The sequence below is a fragment of the Cebidichthys violaceus genome, unplaced genomic scaffold (genome assembly GCF_023349555.1).
Source record: "Cebidichthys violaceus isolate CVI_PGR_0920_01 unplaced genomic scaffold, fCebVio1.0.p SCAF_4, whole genome shotgun sequence".
Lineage (NCBI taxonomy): Eukaryota > Metazoa > Chordata > Actinopteri > Perciformes > Stichaeidae > Cebidichthys > Cebidichthys violaceus.
Window position 1 is genome coordinate 6,175,077 of NW_027176594.1, and position 17,562 is coordinate 6,192,638.

Here is a 17,562-nt window from a genome sequence, read left to right on the forward strand (position 1 = left end):
ACATTGACTAGTAGAGCAGGAGCCGGGGATCGAACCGCCGACCCTCTGATTGAAAGGCGGCTGTCACTCGCTAGCCACAGTTGTGGCACCTGACTGATGCTTGCCGCTGAAGTGCCACTAAGGTGCCAGTGCCACAAGGAGGATCTGGCTGTCTCTCGCCTGCGAGGAGAAAACCATGCTTTGAGCGCGAGGGGCGTCCCCTAGCGCGCGACTCCAATCACTGCTCTTCTGCTTGCAAAACTTTCACCTGGTCGCTCACGAGTAGTTTTTCTTTTTGACGCTAAGTGGGCGGACCCAGTCACCATTGTATAACTACATTTAATTGGTTACAATCCTTGTCTTTGGATTGGCCGGATATCACTCCGATATCAATCTTACATAACTGATAATTTGTATAAACATGGGACAGAGTTCATGATTTGTTCAAAAATGTTACAAAGGTAGTGGTTAGTAGTACAAACAAGACTCGATGTGAAGATATGACAGTTAATGATTTCCTAAACATTTTTAGAATGATAATTTTTACAAAAATATAACAGGTGTGATTTTGAACAAAATACACAATCATTGTTAGTAACTATTGTTAGGAATAATTCACATTGACATGTGATCAGTCAGTCTCTTCACATATATTAGTATTATTGTTATTAAAAGGTGATCTGTGCAACTTTGTTCTTCAGGAAGTTTGTATCAAACAAGTAGCCCTTCGTACTACCCTTGAAGTAGCTCTCAGTTTCAGAAAGGTTGGTAACCTCTGTTCTACAGCTAACAATCGTCTTGTAAATAACAGTTCAATCTTTTTTTTCTGTGCAGTATGAATAAGTCTGCTGTTAAGTTATCTAAATAAAACTTATAAATTAAATGATGTCCTATATTTAATGCTGGCACAAAATGTAAGGCACATAAAAAAATGTTGATACATTTGATCACTGAACTCTGAATAAATACATTACCAAATACAAAATGAATTGTGTGTGTTTGTGCAAGTGTATAAGGAGAAATGGGCTGGTAGCTATCCTTTCTTGTTTTTATGGAAACTGCATGTTAGGTTAAATATGGATAACGATCTAATATTTGCCATAGCACTGTGGAAAATTGTGTCATTCTGATCACCTCTACTGTATTTTGAGTGATGGTGGACGTCTTTTGTGATTACAATATGATTTTTGTCCTGCCCAGTTTCCATCACTGTATCGGCTTGCTAGTGAGAATATTTAAGTACTTAGTTCATAGTACTTTAGATTTTGAGTACATTAAACTTTTACTTCTGTGTGTTTACTTAAGGATTTTTAATGAATAACTTAAATTAGATAATTTAAAACTTTCATTATTTGGCCTTTGGAGATATTGGTCATTTTTAATATTTAAAAAATGTATTTGTGATTGTTACATTATTACCTCTTATTGTAATATTTCTGTCTCTTGCATAATCATGAAAAAAAGTTTACATTTGACAATTTTCCAGGTCAGGTCAGTAACAATAGGTACTATCATACCAATTTTAATTCAACAAGTGTTTTCCTATTAATTGTAATAGTTCTGTTGTTCCACAAGGTGGAGTCATGCGGAGTCAAATTATGGTTAATATCATATTACAGTATTACAGTATTTGTTTATGATATTCTGACATCTACAAAGACACTTTTGTAATTTCAAAATGGATGTGAAACCATATTAAAAAATATATGTTTTTAGCACTTCTACCATTGATTCAAATGTTTTAATCCTCCCTTATTACATTATTTGTAACGTTACATGTATCACTGGACTCTGCTGTCAGTGCCTGGGGACCACGTGGTGAGTGAGACGATCAGCTGACTCGGTCGGAGGAGGAAGAGGGATGAAGATGGAAGGGAACAGAGACGAAGCTGAAAAATGTATAAATATAGCGACGAAAGCCCTCACAGCCGGAGATAAAGAGAAAGCGTCCAAGTATCTCATCAAAGCAGAGAAGCTGTATCCGACGGACAGAGCCAAAGGTAGGGCTGCTGGTGACTGACCTAGAGAAGGAACAACTACACTGACACTCACCAAGTGTTAGCTAGCATAGCGGACGTTTGTTAACAGCACTCACGTCTCACAGCAGCTCACCTGTTTACTATTGTTCAACGCATATTTGCACGATTGGTCAACGTTAGTCGAAAATAAACGGTGTATTTAATACGTGGAAATAATGCAACACATATCCGAGTTAGCGTTAGCTAACGAAGTTGTGGGCCTAGCATTGTGCTAGCTAAACTAGCCAGCGCTTCGCTACACCGGACTTCTCAGTTAATGTGGATTATACATGGTGACGGTACGTGGATAGGTGTTAGCCTGTAACGTTAGCAGCTACCAGTGCAGCGATGGTAGCGAGTCGTGGAACATCGATCCATCAAGCCGTCATTGGCTCAGTGGTTGACGTTAATGCTAGCTGTCATTCATTGCAACATCTTGAAGACTAGCTGACCTTTTAGAGCATTTGTGATAGCTGTCATTTCACATTCACTTCAAGTGAATAAACGTTGGCTTAACCTAATGGTATTATTGCTGTGTGCGTAATGACCGTGGGTTTGTTTGGGATGTGGATGAGGGCAGAACAAGCCAGTGGAGACAGGAGAGGGAGGATGTAGTCACGGCTACGACTGCAATCCTTTAATTGAATGATTGAGTTTAGGCTCATCCGGGACACACACCTGTCTGAGAGAGGAAACAGGTGTGACTCTAAGTCAGGATGGGGCTGACCAAAGTATGTTAGCTCTAAAAAGGCTCTTTTATATGCAGTATTGTGAGCGACTGTAACAGGGTATAGATCGACTTTGACAGTGATGACCAGGAGCTTCTCAGTTGTTCAATTGTAACTTGGTCAGTTAAAAGTAACTGGTTTGAAGCAGGACCTTGAAAAAAACTAAAAGTCTCTTTACAGCACACACATGGACACCAATCTGCTGTTAAGATAAGCAAATTCCATTCATCCGTTTTCAGTTATTTGAGCAAAATGTCAAGGAAAGTCATGGATTTTTACTATAAACGTGCACACCGCAGGATGTGCAAAAGAGAATGTATAATGACATGGCTTTAGAAAATGTGGAAGGAGCTGAAATATATATTATATAGAAAAGTTATATGTGTATTGAAAGGAGTAAGGGGACTGTGTGGGTTCCCTAGAGTTCACAATCCTGATCGCTTAGGGGGGAAGAACTGGTGAGTGACCAGGGAGTGTGTTTCCTAATGTTGCAATCCAGGACATCCCACACACAGGGGGTTGACAGAAGAAGGCAGACCAAGACGGCACCTGTACACCAGCATTCCTCACGTGGAGGGGGTTTGTACCCGTATCACGGCTCATGTTCATATTTGCCCTGCTGTCTTTGAGTTATCTGGCATCAGTAGGCTGGTTATCAACTGGCTCCATCAACCCAGCATTTTCCAGTCGGCTGTGAAGGTGTTCGCGTTAAAGAGGGAAGGTTGTAACAGGGTGTCAATATCATAACATATCACAATATGGCACCAAGAGGGAGTGTATTTGGTCAAATTAATAATATATTAAACTATTGATCGGTGTGGGCAAATAAGGTTGTTGCCTCTGCAAAAACATACGAGTCAGCATGACCAAAGCATGCTGAGTAATATGCACAGAAATACAGTGAATATGTCTTTGTCAACATGTGAAGTAGTCTAGAGTGCTATGGGAAAGGGATCATGGTTGTGTGCTTGTTATGTTGTACGTGACTGCATAATGATGATTAATGCATTAATGAACACTAAGGAACAGTTAAAAGCATTTGAGAGAGAGAGAGAGAGAGAGAGAGAGAGAGAGAGAGAGAGAGAGAGAGATCATTGGGCTGCTCTACTGTTGCTGTACTGTCTTTGAGTATGTCTTTTTGTATCACCGACATATTTTCTTCATGGATGGCAAACTTGACCCTTAAGTGCCTTTCACTCAGGACGTGGTTTGCGCTGCGCTCAGCGCTCACGCTTTGCTCAATGCAGCAAAAAAAGCCGTTGTGGAGCTGCGCAAGCCGTTGGAAATAATGGGTTTCAGATTGCAGTGGTGCCGTCGTCGCATTCTGTGTGAAAAGCCTGACTACTGAAAGGACACTGCAAATTGTGTAAATGAGTAAATATAAAGGCTTGAAGATAAGAACAGTTGAATCAAGGTCCTTATGAAACACTGACTAAAATCCAGCATTCTTTATGAATTGGAAGTCTCATCACTGCCTGCCATTTGGGCACCGTGGGAATATTTTGTATTAATACAATCGTCATCTTAATCCGGTTATAAATGAGCTGCTGACATGACACTGTAAAGCCAGGTTTCATCCACACTTGTCTTGCTTTGTTCTATAGCATGTTGCAACACATGCTGATAATGCACAATCCTGTCTCTATAACACATAACATAGTACTAATTAAATGAGAAACCGTCTTCATGCCCTTTTGTTCACTGCACCCCAATAGGTGCCTGGAACCGGTCCACAATGTTGACTTTTAGCATGACTCTTCCTCTCGGTTTTGATGTACTTGCAAGTTATGTATTCTCCATCCATGTACTTGAAACACTTCTTCATTCGGTGACTGAAGCCAGTGCCTCCTTGTACTGTCCCGAATTTGGTTTTCCTTACTGAGGTTCAGTGAATGAATTTAAAGATCATTCACTGACTGATCTTTAAAGTAAGACCTATTGAAGGGTCTGATTGGGCATTTGACAATGTGCCTGAGTGCTGTATTTTTATCTATTTGAACATTTTTCAACTGTAAGTAACTGTAGTACTTTGTGTAAAGCTGTGCGGTATATATGTGATATCATTTAGAGTGTTGTATTGAATCTTGACACCAAATCGGAAATGCTTGGAGACTCATAAGATACCGAAGGTAACAATTTGTCATTTAATAATCTTACGCCTCTTCTGGTCTTCTTTAGCTTTGTTGGACGCATTAACAAAGAATGGGAGCTCAGCGGGTAACGGTGCATATCGTAGGAGACCAGCAGAAGGCACTGGTGCACAGCCAGGCGGGGAAGGCCAAGAGTCTGGAGGAGGGGACTCCTCTAAAGGCTTCAACAAAGAGCAAGTGGAAGGTGTGCAAAGGTGAGAACTTTAGGATTCACTGGCTCTTTCCTTTCATGCTGTATTTCTTTGCACACTAATTGGTACTGCAATCCATCCTACATTTGGCCCAGTGACAGCAGCACTGTTTCCATCATACTTGATTAGCCCTCTGATCTGTGGCTGCAGGAGGACACTGTAGTCTCTGACTGCAGTGTTGTGCACACACAACTAATTGTCATGGGAACTTCGTCGGCTCGGTGTCTTGCACATGAGGGAAAGTGAGAGACGTTTAGCGGTGTGAACCGACTCCAGGTAACCACCAATGGCTTTAGACCACGAGACAGGACTACAGACAGAGACAGGCAGTCGGCCTATGGCCTCAATCGTATCCTAGAGAGTTGCAAATAGCAACTTGAGTGCATTTAGAGGATAAACATGCTGCTTGTCATTATGTAATCCTACCAGTGTATTGCACTTGAACATATGTAAGCATTCTATTCCCTCGTGTTTTTATATAAAATCCTTTGGGGAAGCTTCAGTGGGTTAAAAATTGCATCATGTCTTCTAAGAAAAATAACACCAGTTTACATTAAAAATGTCTCCCATGTGACCTCATTAGTGATCTTACTCCAGTCATGATAACTTAATATTATCGACTTATATCGTGATTATGAGCATATCATTAACGTTTAGTAAAATTCAGTTTTACAGCAAATTCTAATCATAAACTAACATGATTAACTAAGAACATTTTTCTCATCTGCCTTTCTGTTGTGGTCAAAAAGATCCACTGAATTGTTTTCAGCTGCTCCACTTCCTGTCCCTTTCTTTCAGAATCAAGCGGTGTAAGGACTACTATGAAGTGCTGGGTGTCAGTAAAGAAGTCAATGAGGATGAGCTGAAGAAAGCCTACAGGAAACTAGCACTCAAGTTCCATCCAGACAAAAACCACGCACCTGGAGCAACAGAGGCCTTTAAAAGTAAATCATTACTATCAACTGATCGATTTTTAAATGTAGCTTGCGTGTAATATAAAAATACTGCATGTAATGTAATGTTGAATATCTAAGCATTGTATTTTCAATGTGATGAATTTGAAATTTAGAGTATATCTATGATTTAGTGATTCCCTCCACACGGCTCTCAAAATGGTGAAGGTTGAGCCGGTGGCGAGCAGATAACGGCGCTAACAGTGCAAACAACGACGAGTCTTAACCTGGGTGGGAACCTTAACCTGTTGATTAAGGGTGGGCAATATGACCTAAAATTTACATCATGGGTTTTTTGTTTTTTTTTGCAATGACGTTATTATGTCACAGTATTAAATCTAAAAGGGATTCTCCACTCAAAACATGATTCTAACCATCTCTACTGCCAATGTAAGAGAACATATTTACAAATATTGATGTGTTCATTGGCTCACAATAAGAATGAAAATGAATTATAGACCCGCATGTGTTTTGGAAGGAGGAGCCTGTCCCATTAGTTAGTAGCCTAGTAACTTGAAATAATGTATGTCCATAATTTCTTCCCCTCCTTGATACATCAATTGGGTCCTCCTCCAGAGATTGGTAATTCATACGCAGTGCTGAGCAACCCAGACAAAAGACGGCAGTATGACCTGACGGGAGGAGAGGAGCCGAGCAGCCCGGGTCACTCACATGGAGGAGGAGGAGGAGGCGGCTTTGACTTCCACAGGGGCTTTGAGGCCGACATCACTCCTGAGGACCTCTTCAACATGTTCTTTGGAGGTGGCTTCCCTTCCTGTAAGTGAGCCAATACAATTATTCATTTCATTAATGTAGAACAGCATGAACATGTGGTTTTGAATACTGATCTTTTGTGTGTAGGTGTAATTGGTGAACATGGTCCATATTCTTTGTATCAGACCTCAGTCATAATATTTTTTTTGTCTACAGCAAGTGCACACACCTTCACCAACAGCAGAACAAGCTATAGCCATCAGACGGACAACCGACAAGAGAGAACAGAAGAAAGGGGAGATGTATGTACAAAAAAAGTGTATTAAACATTTTATGTACGTTATAATTTGAAATGATGTGCACCTATAGAAACTGCATTCTTTCCCAGTACATTATCATGTGTTGTTGAAAATGAAGGACTCATTGAACTGTGTTTGCCTCCAGGGTGGTTTCTCAATGTTTATCCAGCTGATGCCCATCGTGGTCCTGATTTTAGTGTCAATACTGAGCCAGATGATGGTTTCCCCTCCACCCTACAGCCTCTACTCTAGACCGTACGTGCACACACACATTTTCTGTTTTTCATCGCTGAGGCAAACTTTGTTGCTGCTTGCAATTATAGGCCGCTAATAACAACCGTATGTCACATTCACTTTAATGTAATAACATTTGACAACCACTATGTACTATAAAAACTTGACAGAAGCAGCTCATCCTGGTGTCGCAGTAAACCTGGTCCTATAACACCTTCAGGGTGCGACATCTGTGGGGAACAAATGTACTTCAGTATTTTTCCCAACAACTTTATTATTTCAACTATTTCCTCCAGGTCCACAGGTCAGACCGTAAAACGGCAGACAGAAAACCTGCACGTCGACTACTACGTCGCTAGAGATTTCAAGTCGGAGTTTAAGGGCTCGGCGCTGCAGCAGATTGAGAAAAGTGTGGAGGACGATTATGTATCTAATGTCAGAAATAACTGTTGGAAGGAGAGACAGACAAGTGAGTAATCAATGCACCCTCAGAACTAGCTTACTGAATTCAATAGTAGTTTCTGCTTTGCACTATTTTTTTATTTTTTTTCTCACGTTGTTTTTCTGCACGTCTCATCCAGAAACAGACCTGCTGTACGCTGCTAAGGTCTACAGGGACGACAGAATGCGCAAGAAGGCAGAACTTATGACCATGGACAGCTGCAGGGAGCTGGACAGACTAAACAACCTATTCAGAGGAGGATGAATGCTTTTAGATCGTGTACATGTAAATTAGTAGATGTGTATGTTCATGTTTTTTTAAGAAAGAGTCTTTACACTAGAAGCAAAAACTTACTGAAATGATTTAGCTCTATTGTTGAAGTTTTGAAATGTCCCTCTCCTCATAACCCCCCCCCCCACACACACACACACACACACACACACACACACACACACACACACACACACACACACACACACACACACACACACACACCACCTTCCTCACTCCAGCCTGACCCCAGGAACCGCCTTGTTAGCAATCTACACACACTGTAGAAAGCCCCAGATCAGTTTTTTTCTTCTTTTCTTTTTTTACTCTGCTTTTCTCGTAATTTCCTGGAAACAAGATGGACAAGGACACTTGATTGTAAAGGCATGTGCTTTGAGTAGTGAGAACCCAAACAAATCACGGTTTTAAGATCAACAAACGGCTTTTGGCATCATCTGCTTGACATAAATATAATCTGAGAGACTTTTTAGGTTTGTTTGGAGGTGCTTGTCCTCCAGCCAAATTAATTTCGTGAAGAACACACGAACAACTGAAGAAAAGAAAATAACACAGCTACTTCTAGCTTCCCACTCACCCCCGGGTGTGGATGGAGGTCAATGGATCCTGAGGAGATGCTTGTGATTTTGCTACTAGAGAACATTTTATGTCGTCATCTTCAAAATGTGAAGTGGGTTTGGACTAAACTTGGAAGGACATTGAAACTGTTATTCATAAATGGTTGTACATTTTCATTTTTGAATGTTTGAAATTTATGCAGTTATTTAAGAAACTATGGAAGAAACTGATTTTCTTCAATGCTCGCCTAATCATTTAAATAAAGTAAAATTATTACCATTGACTGGATGTATATGTGTCTCTAATTCAAATGCAAAAAGTGTCAATTCCCCAAAGAATTGACACTTTCTCACTTTTATTCGCCAAAGTTTCGTCAGTTGTGACATTTCTGCTGCTACAGTGGCGATGAATGGAAAATGTGAAACAGACTATTTTGTACAGTCTTGAGTAACAAGACATCAGTGACGCGTCGCACGGTGGTGGATTATAACAAGTACATTTGCACAAGCTGCTTACCAGTGCTGTGATTATAGATAATATACTGGAGACCTCCTTATGTGTGTCCCTTGTAATACACTTCTATAGTCTTGTGAAAGACCAACACAAGAGAAATGAATTAGACATGTACTAAAAATATTAGCACCAACCCGAAACATTAACTCATAAAACAATGGAATTGACATTGACAAGAGAAATCAAGAGATATGGGCTAATTTGAAAGTGCATTTCAGAGCATACACACATAATCACATAACAAGAGAAGTGTTTCACGCTTGGTGAATGTACAGAATTTAACAGAAAATGTATGTGGACCCACATATCTAGTCTACACGGGCGACTTTAATATAGTATTTGCACCTTGAGTCAGCTGTTACATTTCAATTTCAGCAGTAGGCCTATAAATATAATCTGATTATTATTAGACCGACTTTAAAAAAAATGTATCTGCACGTGCTGTGGATACCGAGATGTGCTACGTGGAACTGAGTAAACTACTGATTTTGCAGTTCTGACTATTAGAATCGTTAAAACCGCTAAATGTGACGTGGCGACTTGTGACATCATCACCATTGGTTTATCAGTCGTCACGTGACAGCGTCAAACCCGGAAACGACATCCACAGCTGCGGCAGGTGGGCGCCTTACCTGCTAGGTGCCAGCTAAGAAACTCAAACAACCAGAAGTGAATCTTGAGATGTTATCCAGACAACATTTTGAGGAATAAACCAGCCTTAAATCAAACCTATGCGCCGGGAAACGCTGGTTTCTGGCTCGGACGTTAAGTGGACGATGCACTACCACAGCCACGTCTGTGTGTTTCTCTTGAGTTTGTACCACTGTGGATGTCTCACAGGTGTGTCCGCGTGCAATCAAGAGCCAGAGACTCCAGACTGGAGGATGACTCTGAAAACAATCCGTAACGGAATACACAAGATTGACACGTACCTGAATGCAGCACTGGACTTGTTTGGTGGCGATGACGGGCTGTGTCATTATAAGTGTAGTGATGGTAAGCCAGCTTCTTTATTTCTTTTATTTATTATTTATTATTCAACCCTGAGCTTTTCCTTGCTATGTCAAGTCAAAAAAAGAAAGAACTATGGATACACAGTAGGCAACAATACATGTGTTTATGCAACACTTGGGAGCCAGAAGATACACATTATTGCACAGTAAGCCATTTGATTATGGTGTACTGATGTGGTTATCTATGACAAGCAAGATAACTGACAGAACAAGAAAACATCTCCACCTTTGCTCCTCTCTCACAGGTTACAAGTCGACACCTCGTCCCGGATACAAGAACCCACCACCCAACGGATGTGGCTCCCCGCTGTTTGGATTTCAGGTAGTCTGACAGAGAGTTTTGGATGTTCCTTACTTGTTTTGGACAAGCGAACGTATCGTGTTATTCTTGATGTTCCAGATGTTTTTATATTGCAAACAAATCAGGTCGATGTCAGAAATAAACATGCCATATATAAACAACTCTTTAATAACCAAATTTCAGGGGTTCTTGTATAAAATGACCATTAGTGTTGTGTGCTAACATTAAAAAAACAACAACATATCAGTCAATATGTTATTGGATTTTCTACCTATCAAATGTTGATTTCGGTATTGTGTTCAAACATCCATATGTTTTCACATATTTGAGCAATGATTGTGTTGTTTAATTTTCTTACTTGGATGAGTGAATTGTGCTTTTTTTTTGTCATTGCTGAAACTTTACTTTTCATATTTTACTGAACCATTATCACATCTTTTGAATTGAGGGAAATGAATGCCTCCTACTGGCAGCAACATTTGAATGTCATTCTAAAATGCATTATAAAGAGAGACAAACGTGTTGTTTTTTTTGCAGTTTGACATTGGCATCCCATCCATGACCAAATGTTGTAACCAACATGACCGCTGCTACGACACCTGCGGCCGCGAGAAGCACGACTGCGACGAGCAGTTCCAGGACTGTCTGGAGACCATCTGCAGGAATGTGCAAAGAACTCTGGGATTGGCCCAGAGTGTCCAAGGTAAGAGGTTGAGCCGATGGACTCGTCTCATTCCTAGATGTTGTGCACATAGTTTTAATTTTTTTTTGTAATGATGTTGCTGATTAAAAGTGAGTATTAACATGTTGCAGTAGGAAAAACACGGGTGTAAGTAATAAAATAATGACGTCTGTATTCTAGTTTTCTTAACAAAGTGGTGGAATACAGCAAACCGTTTGCACAAAATGTTGGGAAGAAGCTATGCTTCAGTGGTAGACTCAAACAAAAGTAAATGTATCTTTAGTCAACAATAAAATCTGCATTTGATCAGTAATGTATGCTGTATTTAAATACACACAAAACATTTCTGACTCACTTGCAGTAATGTTAGCACAGGTACCTGTTATTAAAGTAGCTCACCTGTGGTCCCCTGTTGTGTATGAACTCATGATCTTCTTTTTTTGTCCTCAGCTTGTGAGTCAGCAGTGACTCTGCTGTTTGACGCCGTTATGCACATGGGATGTAAGCCGTACCTGGACAGCCAGAGAGAGTCTTGTGTGTGTCAGTATGAAGTGAAGAAGGAACTGTGACATCGCCACAGGACCGAGACTGTGGAAAGGACTGATTCAAAGCACAGCACTGACAGAAGGAGCCCAGCAATAAAGTTTTCTTTCCGAATTTGCTCAGGGATAGAGCTTCTTTGGCCTGCACTGACTTGTGTCCATCGTCTCCCTTTTTATTGGAGTTTTGAAATGTAGACATCTATTAGACAAAGTGAATGTGAAGATACCTAGTGAACATTTAATATCTATATCTATGCAGTTTATTATTTTGTTAATACGGTGTAATGTGTTTGTCATTTGATGGACTGAAAACAGGGTGGTCAGAGTTTCCCTGGCTCTTTGATGTTTGGGTAGCAGCCAACACTGTATTTTATGAGTTAGTAAATAATTCCCAAAGGTTTGTGGTATAAAAAATAAATAAAACTATGTATTTTGGCACTTATTATGGGTAATACGGAGTAATGTAAATGAAGTTGTTCTTACAAGGAAGTTCCTGTGAAGACCAGCAACAGTGTTTTTACTCAGCACAACAAACTAAACTGACTAAATTTACAATTTCAGACCTTTGTCTTTATTTTCCCTGTAATACACACCAAATGTATTTACTTCCAGGTAAACTTTCAATAAATTATTTAACATATAATACTGTTAAATACAACATTACCGCACAGTCCCCCCTCCCATAACCCAAAATAGGAGCATGTGATGAATAAGACAATACTGTCTGTCCCTTTTAGAAAATGTATAAAATGTTTTTCTATATCACATGATGGGGATTGCACCAATGTGATAACACTGTGGATTAAATGTGTCATAAATATAAACAAACATGCTTTTACTGATAATTCTTTGTGTCAGTTGTCATCATAGACATTATTGTACAAACTGTTTCTTGTAAACAGCATCCAGCGTGGAGTCGACTCCCATTGATGCCTCATCAAAGAGAAAAGACATTATTTTAATAATGTGAGAGAATTCTACTCACAGTCCGGACTAGAAGTTTAGCCCTCATCATTTCTAACAATTTTCTCATGTATGATCTGACTCTAACTTCATGACATATTTAATTTCTGTACTTTAAACGTTTGATTAGTCGCCGATGCAGTGTGGCGAACACGGAAGCTCTGGCTTTGTTGAACTTTGACTGACAGGCGTGAGAGCCAATCGCATTCTCCGCCTATCACTTTCAGGCAATGAGATTTAAAAAGGGGAGGGGCTATATATCCTGGCTCATCGGTGTTGCTTTGACGAAGCGATTCATTTTTCTGCGGTGCCAGTTGGAGCGGAGTCAAACCACTGACCATGTCAAACACGACAGAAGACAGATGTAGAGGTAACACATTTACACACACGTTTGTCATTAAGAGTAGACATAAGTTGTAGCCATTTCAAAAGTTAGAAAAGTAAACACAACGACTTTTCTTGCCCGATGTAAAAGGCTCAGTATCATGATTGAAGCTCGCTTTACTACTTTCTATGTTCCATCATAAGAGTTTACTGCCGGTCTTCTTTGACAGTCACAATGTTTAGTACAACAGGTTTTTTATTTCATGAAAACATTCTGAATGTCGGGACTTAATTGCTCTTTCTCTCGCCTTCCCAGGAAGTGTTGCTAAACACTACACAGCAGCAACAGACAGGGCGGGTGAGTGTTTTTTTCACACACTTGTACTGTTTGTTTTTTGTCAAGTTTGTGTACTATTGTATATGTTACTTGTGAATTTTCTTTGCACGTTCCGAAGCAAAAGTGAAACAAACGAGGTTTTATTACCAGTGAGGCAGAAGTGCAGTTAAATTAATGAGGGTGAGATTAATCATCAACTCAAACTGCCTCGATTATTACTACATATTACGGATGTCATTGCCCCATATATCCTGGAATCCTTTGTCATTTAGAAACTGATCTGTTGGTTTTGGCAAAGTACAATTGTCCACCCAGCGTGTTTGTCAATGAGGGTACACTAAATATTAGAAACACTGCTCCACGTACAGCATCCAAAATGGCCATTAAGTCGAATCTACACTTCAATTCAAAAAAGTGTTGGACCCTTTATGAAGGTAGGATTTTATTGCAACACTGTTTATATTAGACTGACTGCAGCAGATAATAGTAGATAGTCACATAATACCTTCCAAGTGCTGCCTTCAGCACAGCCAGTGTGACCCACATATCTGTAGGATGGGGTGTGGAGGTGTTACTTTTGGCCTCTGTTCTTTTAGCAGCCTTTGCCATCTTTCTTCACCTGTCACCCAGCTATTGAGGGCCGCGAGGACTCTAAGCTGACGAAACAATGGCTGCTTGACCCCCATATCGACAGCAGTGGAGCAATGCATGCACCACCTGTAGTTGTGCTGCTGAACAAAGAAACCTGAAAAGCTCCTCTGTGTTGTTTTTTTGGCAACTTCAATCCCATATTCTGAGTATTTGTGATATCTAAAAAAGACTTTTCAGTGCAATGTTGTGTAGTGATTACAGTATATTCTACATTGTTGTGTGGGTATTCATGCGTGTGTTGTATTTTATAGCACGCACGGAGAACGTAACCGAGACTGATGCCTTCATCAGAAGGTAAACTGTTTCTTCTTGTTAGTTACTATGTCACGATACTATATGCTGCTGTAATCCTGTAAATGTCCCCACTGAGGGACTAATAAAGGATTATCTTATCTTAAGTCATCAGCTGGATAGTTGACACCAGTATGCACCTAATGTTGTCTTTGTTTCTGTGCTCTTTGTCATTATGAAACAGCTCTTTAGCTCTGGACCCTGCAGAGGAGTACAAGATGGACAACAAAAAACGAGGCCTCGCACTCGTCTTTAACCAGGAGCGCTTCTTCTGGCGCCTTGGGTTAAATGACAGGCACGGAACCAACGCCGACCGCTACAACTTGGAGAAAAGGTATCACTACGCAGATAGCTGCTAGAGAAGGACATGTTGTATTCTGCAACTATGTGCTTACAAACTTGTCTGTACTTGTTGAGTGACTGTAAGACTTTCCTTCACCCCTCTTTTTAGACTGAAGGAACTGAACTTTGAAGTGAGGGCTTATGATAACTGCAAACAGGTGGAGGTTTTAGATAAAATCAGTGAAGGTAAGCATATGCCTGATCACTTAATTATTATTACATGTGGTATCCTGTTGCATTTTACTTGTTCAGTAGCAAGTTTAACAAATACCTGATGTCCCACCAGCCGCCGAGGACAACCATTCAGAGGCAGACTGCTTTCTGCTGGTCTTCCTGAGCCATGGCGAGAACGATCATGTGTACACCTACGACGGCAAGATCAGCATTCAGAATATCACATCCCTGTTCAAGGGAGACAAGTGCAAGAGCCTCGTAGGAAAGCCAAAGATCTTTATACTACAGGTACGTGCACACTAATCCCAGTCGAATCCGGCAGAATGTGGCATAAAAACAGCTGTTTTAGTTAGAAATCCGAGGTTCTGTGAGAGTGACGGTGACTGTGTATGTCATTAGGCGTGCCGCGGAGACAAGCACGATGATCCAGTGACTGCCTGTGATGCTGTGGACAACGAGGTGAATGAAGTGGTGGTGGACGCCAGCGCTGTATACACCCTCCCTGCTGGGGCTGATTTCATCATGTGCTACTCTGTGGCTGAAGGTGAGCAGATAAATAAACAAATAAAACTAAATGATTCAGTGGTTTCATTTAAAATTGAATAAGTCATGTCAAACCTACCTAGTTTAACTTATTAATAGTAACTATTAATGTTTTAGCAAGCTAACAAAACATTAGCCCGTTTCACAATTAGTTGTATTTTGTCAGATTAATAATTTTGTCAGATCAATAAATTCATAAGCCACAAACCGTGGCAACAACGGATGTGTCCCAGCCACGTGCCTCACTTTTTACTTGCCGTTGTTGTCCGTGCTTTTTGCTTTTTGCATAAAGCAAAAAGCAAAAAGCACGGACAAAAAAACTCTGTTTTTGGTGTTTTTTCGATTTGCAGCATTTTTTCTAAATGCTGCGCATGTGTCATCCGCTTGGTGACGATGTTTTCTTAGCGTGCTTTGTGTTATTTGCGTGTATTATATTAACGTACATTGAGCTCTCGGGTCCACCATACATCACTTTGAATGTCTTTTGTGCTGATTAGTAATTAACCATCATGTCCTGTCACCTGTGTCGTTTGTTAAGGCTACTATTCCCACCGGGAGACCATCAACGGCTCCTGGTATGTCCAGGATCTGTGTGAGCTGCTTCAAAAGTATGGAGACTCCCTTGAATTCACAGAATTACTGACGCTGGTCAACAGGAAGGTGTCGATGAGGAGTGTTGGGAACAGTAGTGACCGCAATGCCATTGGGAAGAAGCAAGTACCTTGCTTTGCTTCTATGCTCACCAAGAAACTTTACTTCCGACAAAAAAAGTAACAGTTTCAGACCTCAGTCAAACAGTGTCTCCTGGGAGAGTTGACAGAATTTGTTTTTTAAATCTATTTTTGCTCATGAACACTATTATTCACACATGCGTTGAACAATCAGCTAATTGGTAGTATTTACAGTGGAATCAGTACTTAACTGAATAACAGGAACAACTTCTATTCAAATGCGCTATTCACTCCACTTCTGAAACCTCACGTCATTCGAAATCGAATGACGTTTCAGAATAAACTTAACATGATAAAAGAAAACATTCTTTTATCATGTTAAGTTTCTTCTGAAGAAAGCAGACTTCTTGGGTGGGTCAAACCTTGACCTGGTCTATAAAAGGGGTTGGAGGTTCTTTTTGCATTTGCAAGACAGAGAATCCAGAAGTATCTGTTGAGGAGAAATCACATTTCAGTATTTGATTTACTGGTTTATCTAGTCCCATCTGAAACTGATTTCCTACACTAGTCTAAATGTAAACATATAGTAGATGTTGTAATGCAACACAACAAAAGTTTATAATACTCTGCAGACTTTTTGCCAATATCTACCATCATTATTTCTCTGATGACCAGTTTGGCCCCAGAAGTCCAACGTGAAGATTCCGTTCAGCTTACAACACTATAACTTTTTTTGAGACCATGATGTGTGGTCTTGTTGTATTGGATTACATTATGTTTTAAGGTGTTCCTGTTATTTTGTCCAACCCATGTAGATCAGTACACATTTTTTTTGCACTCTCAAAAAATTGCTTTTCAACTACAGAATTGTGTTCTTCAACTCAGCCTTTTGTCACATTTTCGCTTGCTTTAATCTGGTTTAAACGTCCTCGGTACCACACCAACGTTGCCTTATCCCACAGCTGACTTTTTGTTTTTCCTAAAAGCAGAGAAGACGATAGAAGCTGACATTCCCGGCGGCCTTGGACAGACTCTGAGGAAGCTTGAAATGTCAGATTTCAGAGTCTGTTTGTCTCGACTGTAAAGTCAGCTGCGGGAACGTCTACAAGCCAGACAAATACCAACGTTCTGTATCTTGCAAGGCAGGTGACGTAACTGCATGACAACCAGGTCACTCATGATTTTGTTCACATCAGGGTTTAATACTTCATCATCTCTCTATAAGCACCAATGAACAGGTACTATCTCTCATATCCAGGTGCCACATAAACATGCCGTTTGGCTTCAAGCTCGCTCCATCAAAAAGGGAATTCATGTTTGTGCCGTTCTTTGTGTTGTAGCAATTTACAGTACTACATTTAATAATGCGTATTTGCACCCAACATGGCAACAATCACCTGTGTGTAAAGTACCTCAGGGAGGAGAGGTGTTTTTAAAGCTGTACTGTGGACCTGAAACACTTGTTTCACATGACCTATGACTCAGGAAAAAACAAAGCTACCAGCATTCATTGGTCCTGGATTGTTGTGATTTTGTATATTCAAATCTCTATGACATTTCAGCTACTGTTTTGCTCCCCATTGAGTGAAAACATTTTATAAAACTTTCAGTCTTTTTGTGGCAAAACGTGTATTCATGTGATATCTTTATTTCACGTGTGT

The 17,562-nt window shown here is 40.3% G+C and overlaps 3 protein-coding genes across 3 annotated transcripts; all 3 read left to right on the top strand.

Moving 5' to 3' along the window:
* Positions 1 to 1,799: 1,799 nt before the first annotated feature.
* Positions 1,800 to 8,837, top strand: dnajb14 (DnaJ heat shock protein family (Hsp40) member B14). Its single transcript, XM_068727404.1, has 8 exons — positions 1,800 to 1,979; positions 4,904 to 5,069; positions 5,865 to 6,010; positions 6,596 to 6,796; positions 6,950 to 7,035; positions 7,178 to 7,287; positions 7,563 to 7,735; positions 7,848 to 8,837. The coding sequence occupies exons 1-8, from the start codon at positions 1,841 to 1,843 to the stop codon at positions 7,970 to 7,972; spliced, it is 1,146 nt and encodes a 381-aa protein (XP_068583505.1). The 5' UTR covers positions 1,800 to 1,840; the 3' UTR covers positions 7,973 to 8,837.
* Positions 8,838 to 9,665: 828 nt separating this feature from the next.
* pla2g12a (phospholipase A2, group XIIA) lies at positions 9,666 to 11,756 on the top strand. Its single transcript, XM_068727025.1, has 4 exons — positions 9,666 to 10,063; positions 10,326 to 10,402; positions 10,919 to 11,084; positions 11,514 to 11,756. Exons 1-4 carry the CDS (start codon positions 9,799 to 9,801, stop codon positions 11,630 to 11,632), a joined length of 627 nt encoding a protein of 208 aa, XP_068583126.1. The 5' UTR covers positions 9,666 to 9,798; the 3' UTR covers positions 11,633 to 11,756.
* Positions 11,757 to 12,853: 1,097 nt separating this feature from the next.
* LOC137884869 (caspase-6-like) lies at positions 12,854 to 17,531 on the top strand. Its single transcript, XM_068726933.1, has 8 exons — positions 12,854 to 12,938; positions 13,209 to 13,250; positions 14,132 to 14,174; positions 14,356 to 14,505; positions 14,623 to 14,699; positions 14,800 to 14,975; positions 15,087 to 15,231; positions 15,769 to 17,531. Exons 1-8 carry the CDS (start codon positions 12,908 to 12,910, stop codon positions 16,002 to 16,004), a joined length of 900 nt encoding a protein of 299 aa, XP_068583034.1. The 5' UTR covers positions 12,854 to 12,907; the 3' UTR covers positions 16,005 to 17,531.
* The last annotated feature ends 31 nt before the right edge of the window (positions 17,532 to 17,562 follow it).

Coding starts and splice junctions, on each gene's coding strand:
- dnajb14 (XM_068727404.1), top strand. CDS start 1,841: ATGAAGATGGAAGGGAACAGAGACGAAGCTGAAAAATGTATAAATATA. Junction 7,288..7,562: donor TACAGCCTCTACTCTAGACC/GTACGTGCACAC, acceptor TATTTCCTCCAG/GTCCACAGGTCAGACCGTAA. Junction 7,736..7,847: donor TTGGAAGGAGAGACAGACAA/GTGAGTAATCAA, acceptor CGTCTCATCCAG/AAACAGACCTGCTGTACGCT.
- pla2g12a (XM_068727025.1), top strand. CDS start 9,799: ATGCGCCGGGAAACGCTGGTTTCTGGCTCGGACGTTAAGTGGACGATG. Junction 10,064..10,325: donor TCATTATAAGTGTAGTGATG/GTAAGCCAGCTT, acceptor CCTCTCTCACAG/GTTACAAGTCGACACCTCGT. Junction 11,085..11,513: donor ATTGGCCCAGAGTGTCCAAG/GTAAGAGGTTGA, acceptor TTTTGTCCTCAG/CTTGTGAGTCAGCAGTGACT.
- LOC137884869 (XM_068726933.1), top strand. CDS start 12,908: ATGTCAAACACGACAGAAGACAGATGTAGAG. Junction 13,251..14,131: donor AGCAGCAACAGACAGGGCGG/GTGAGTGTTTTT, acceptor TGTATTTTATAG/CACGCACGGAGAACGTAACC. Junction 15,232..15,768: donor GTGCTACTCTGTGGCTGAAG/GTGAGCAGATAA, acceptor TCGTTTGTTAAG/GCTACTATTCCCACCGGGAG.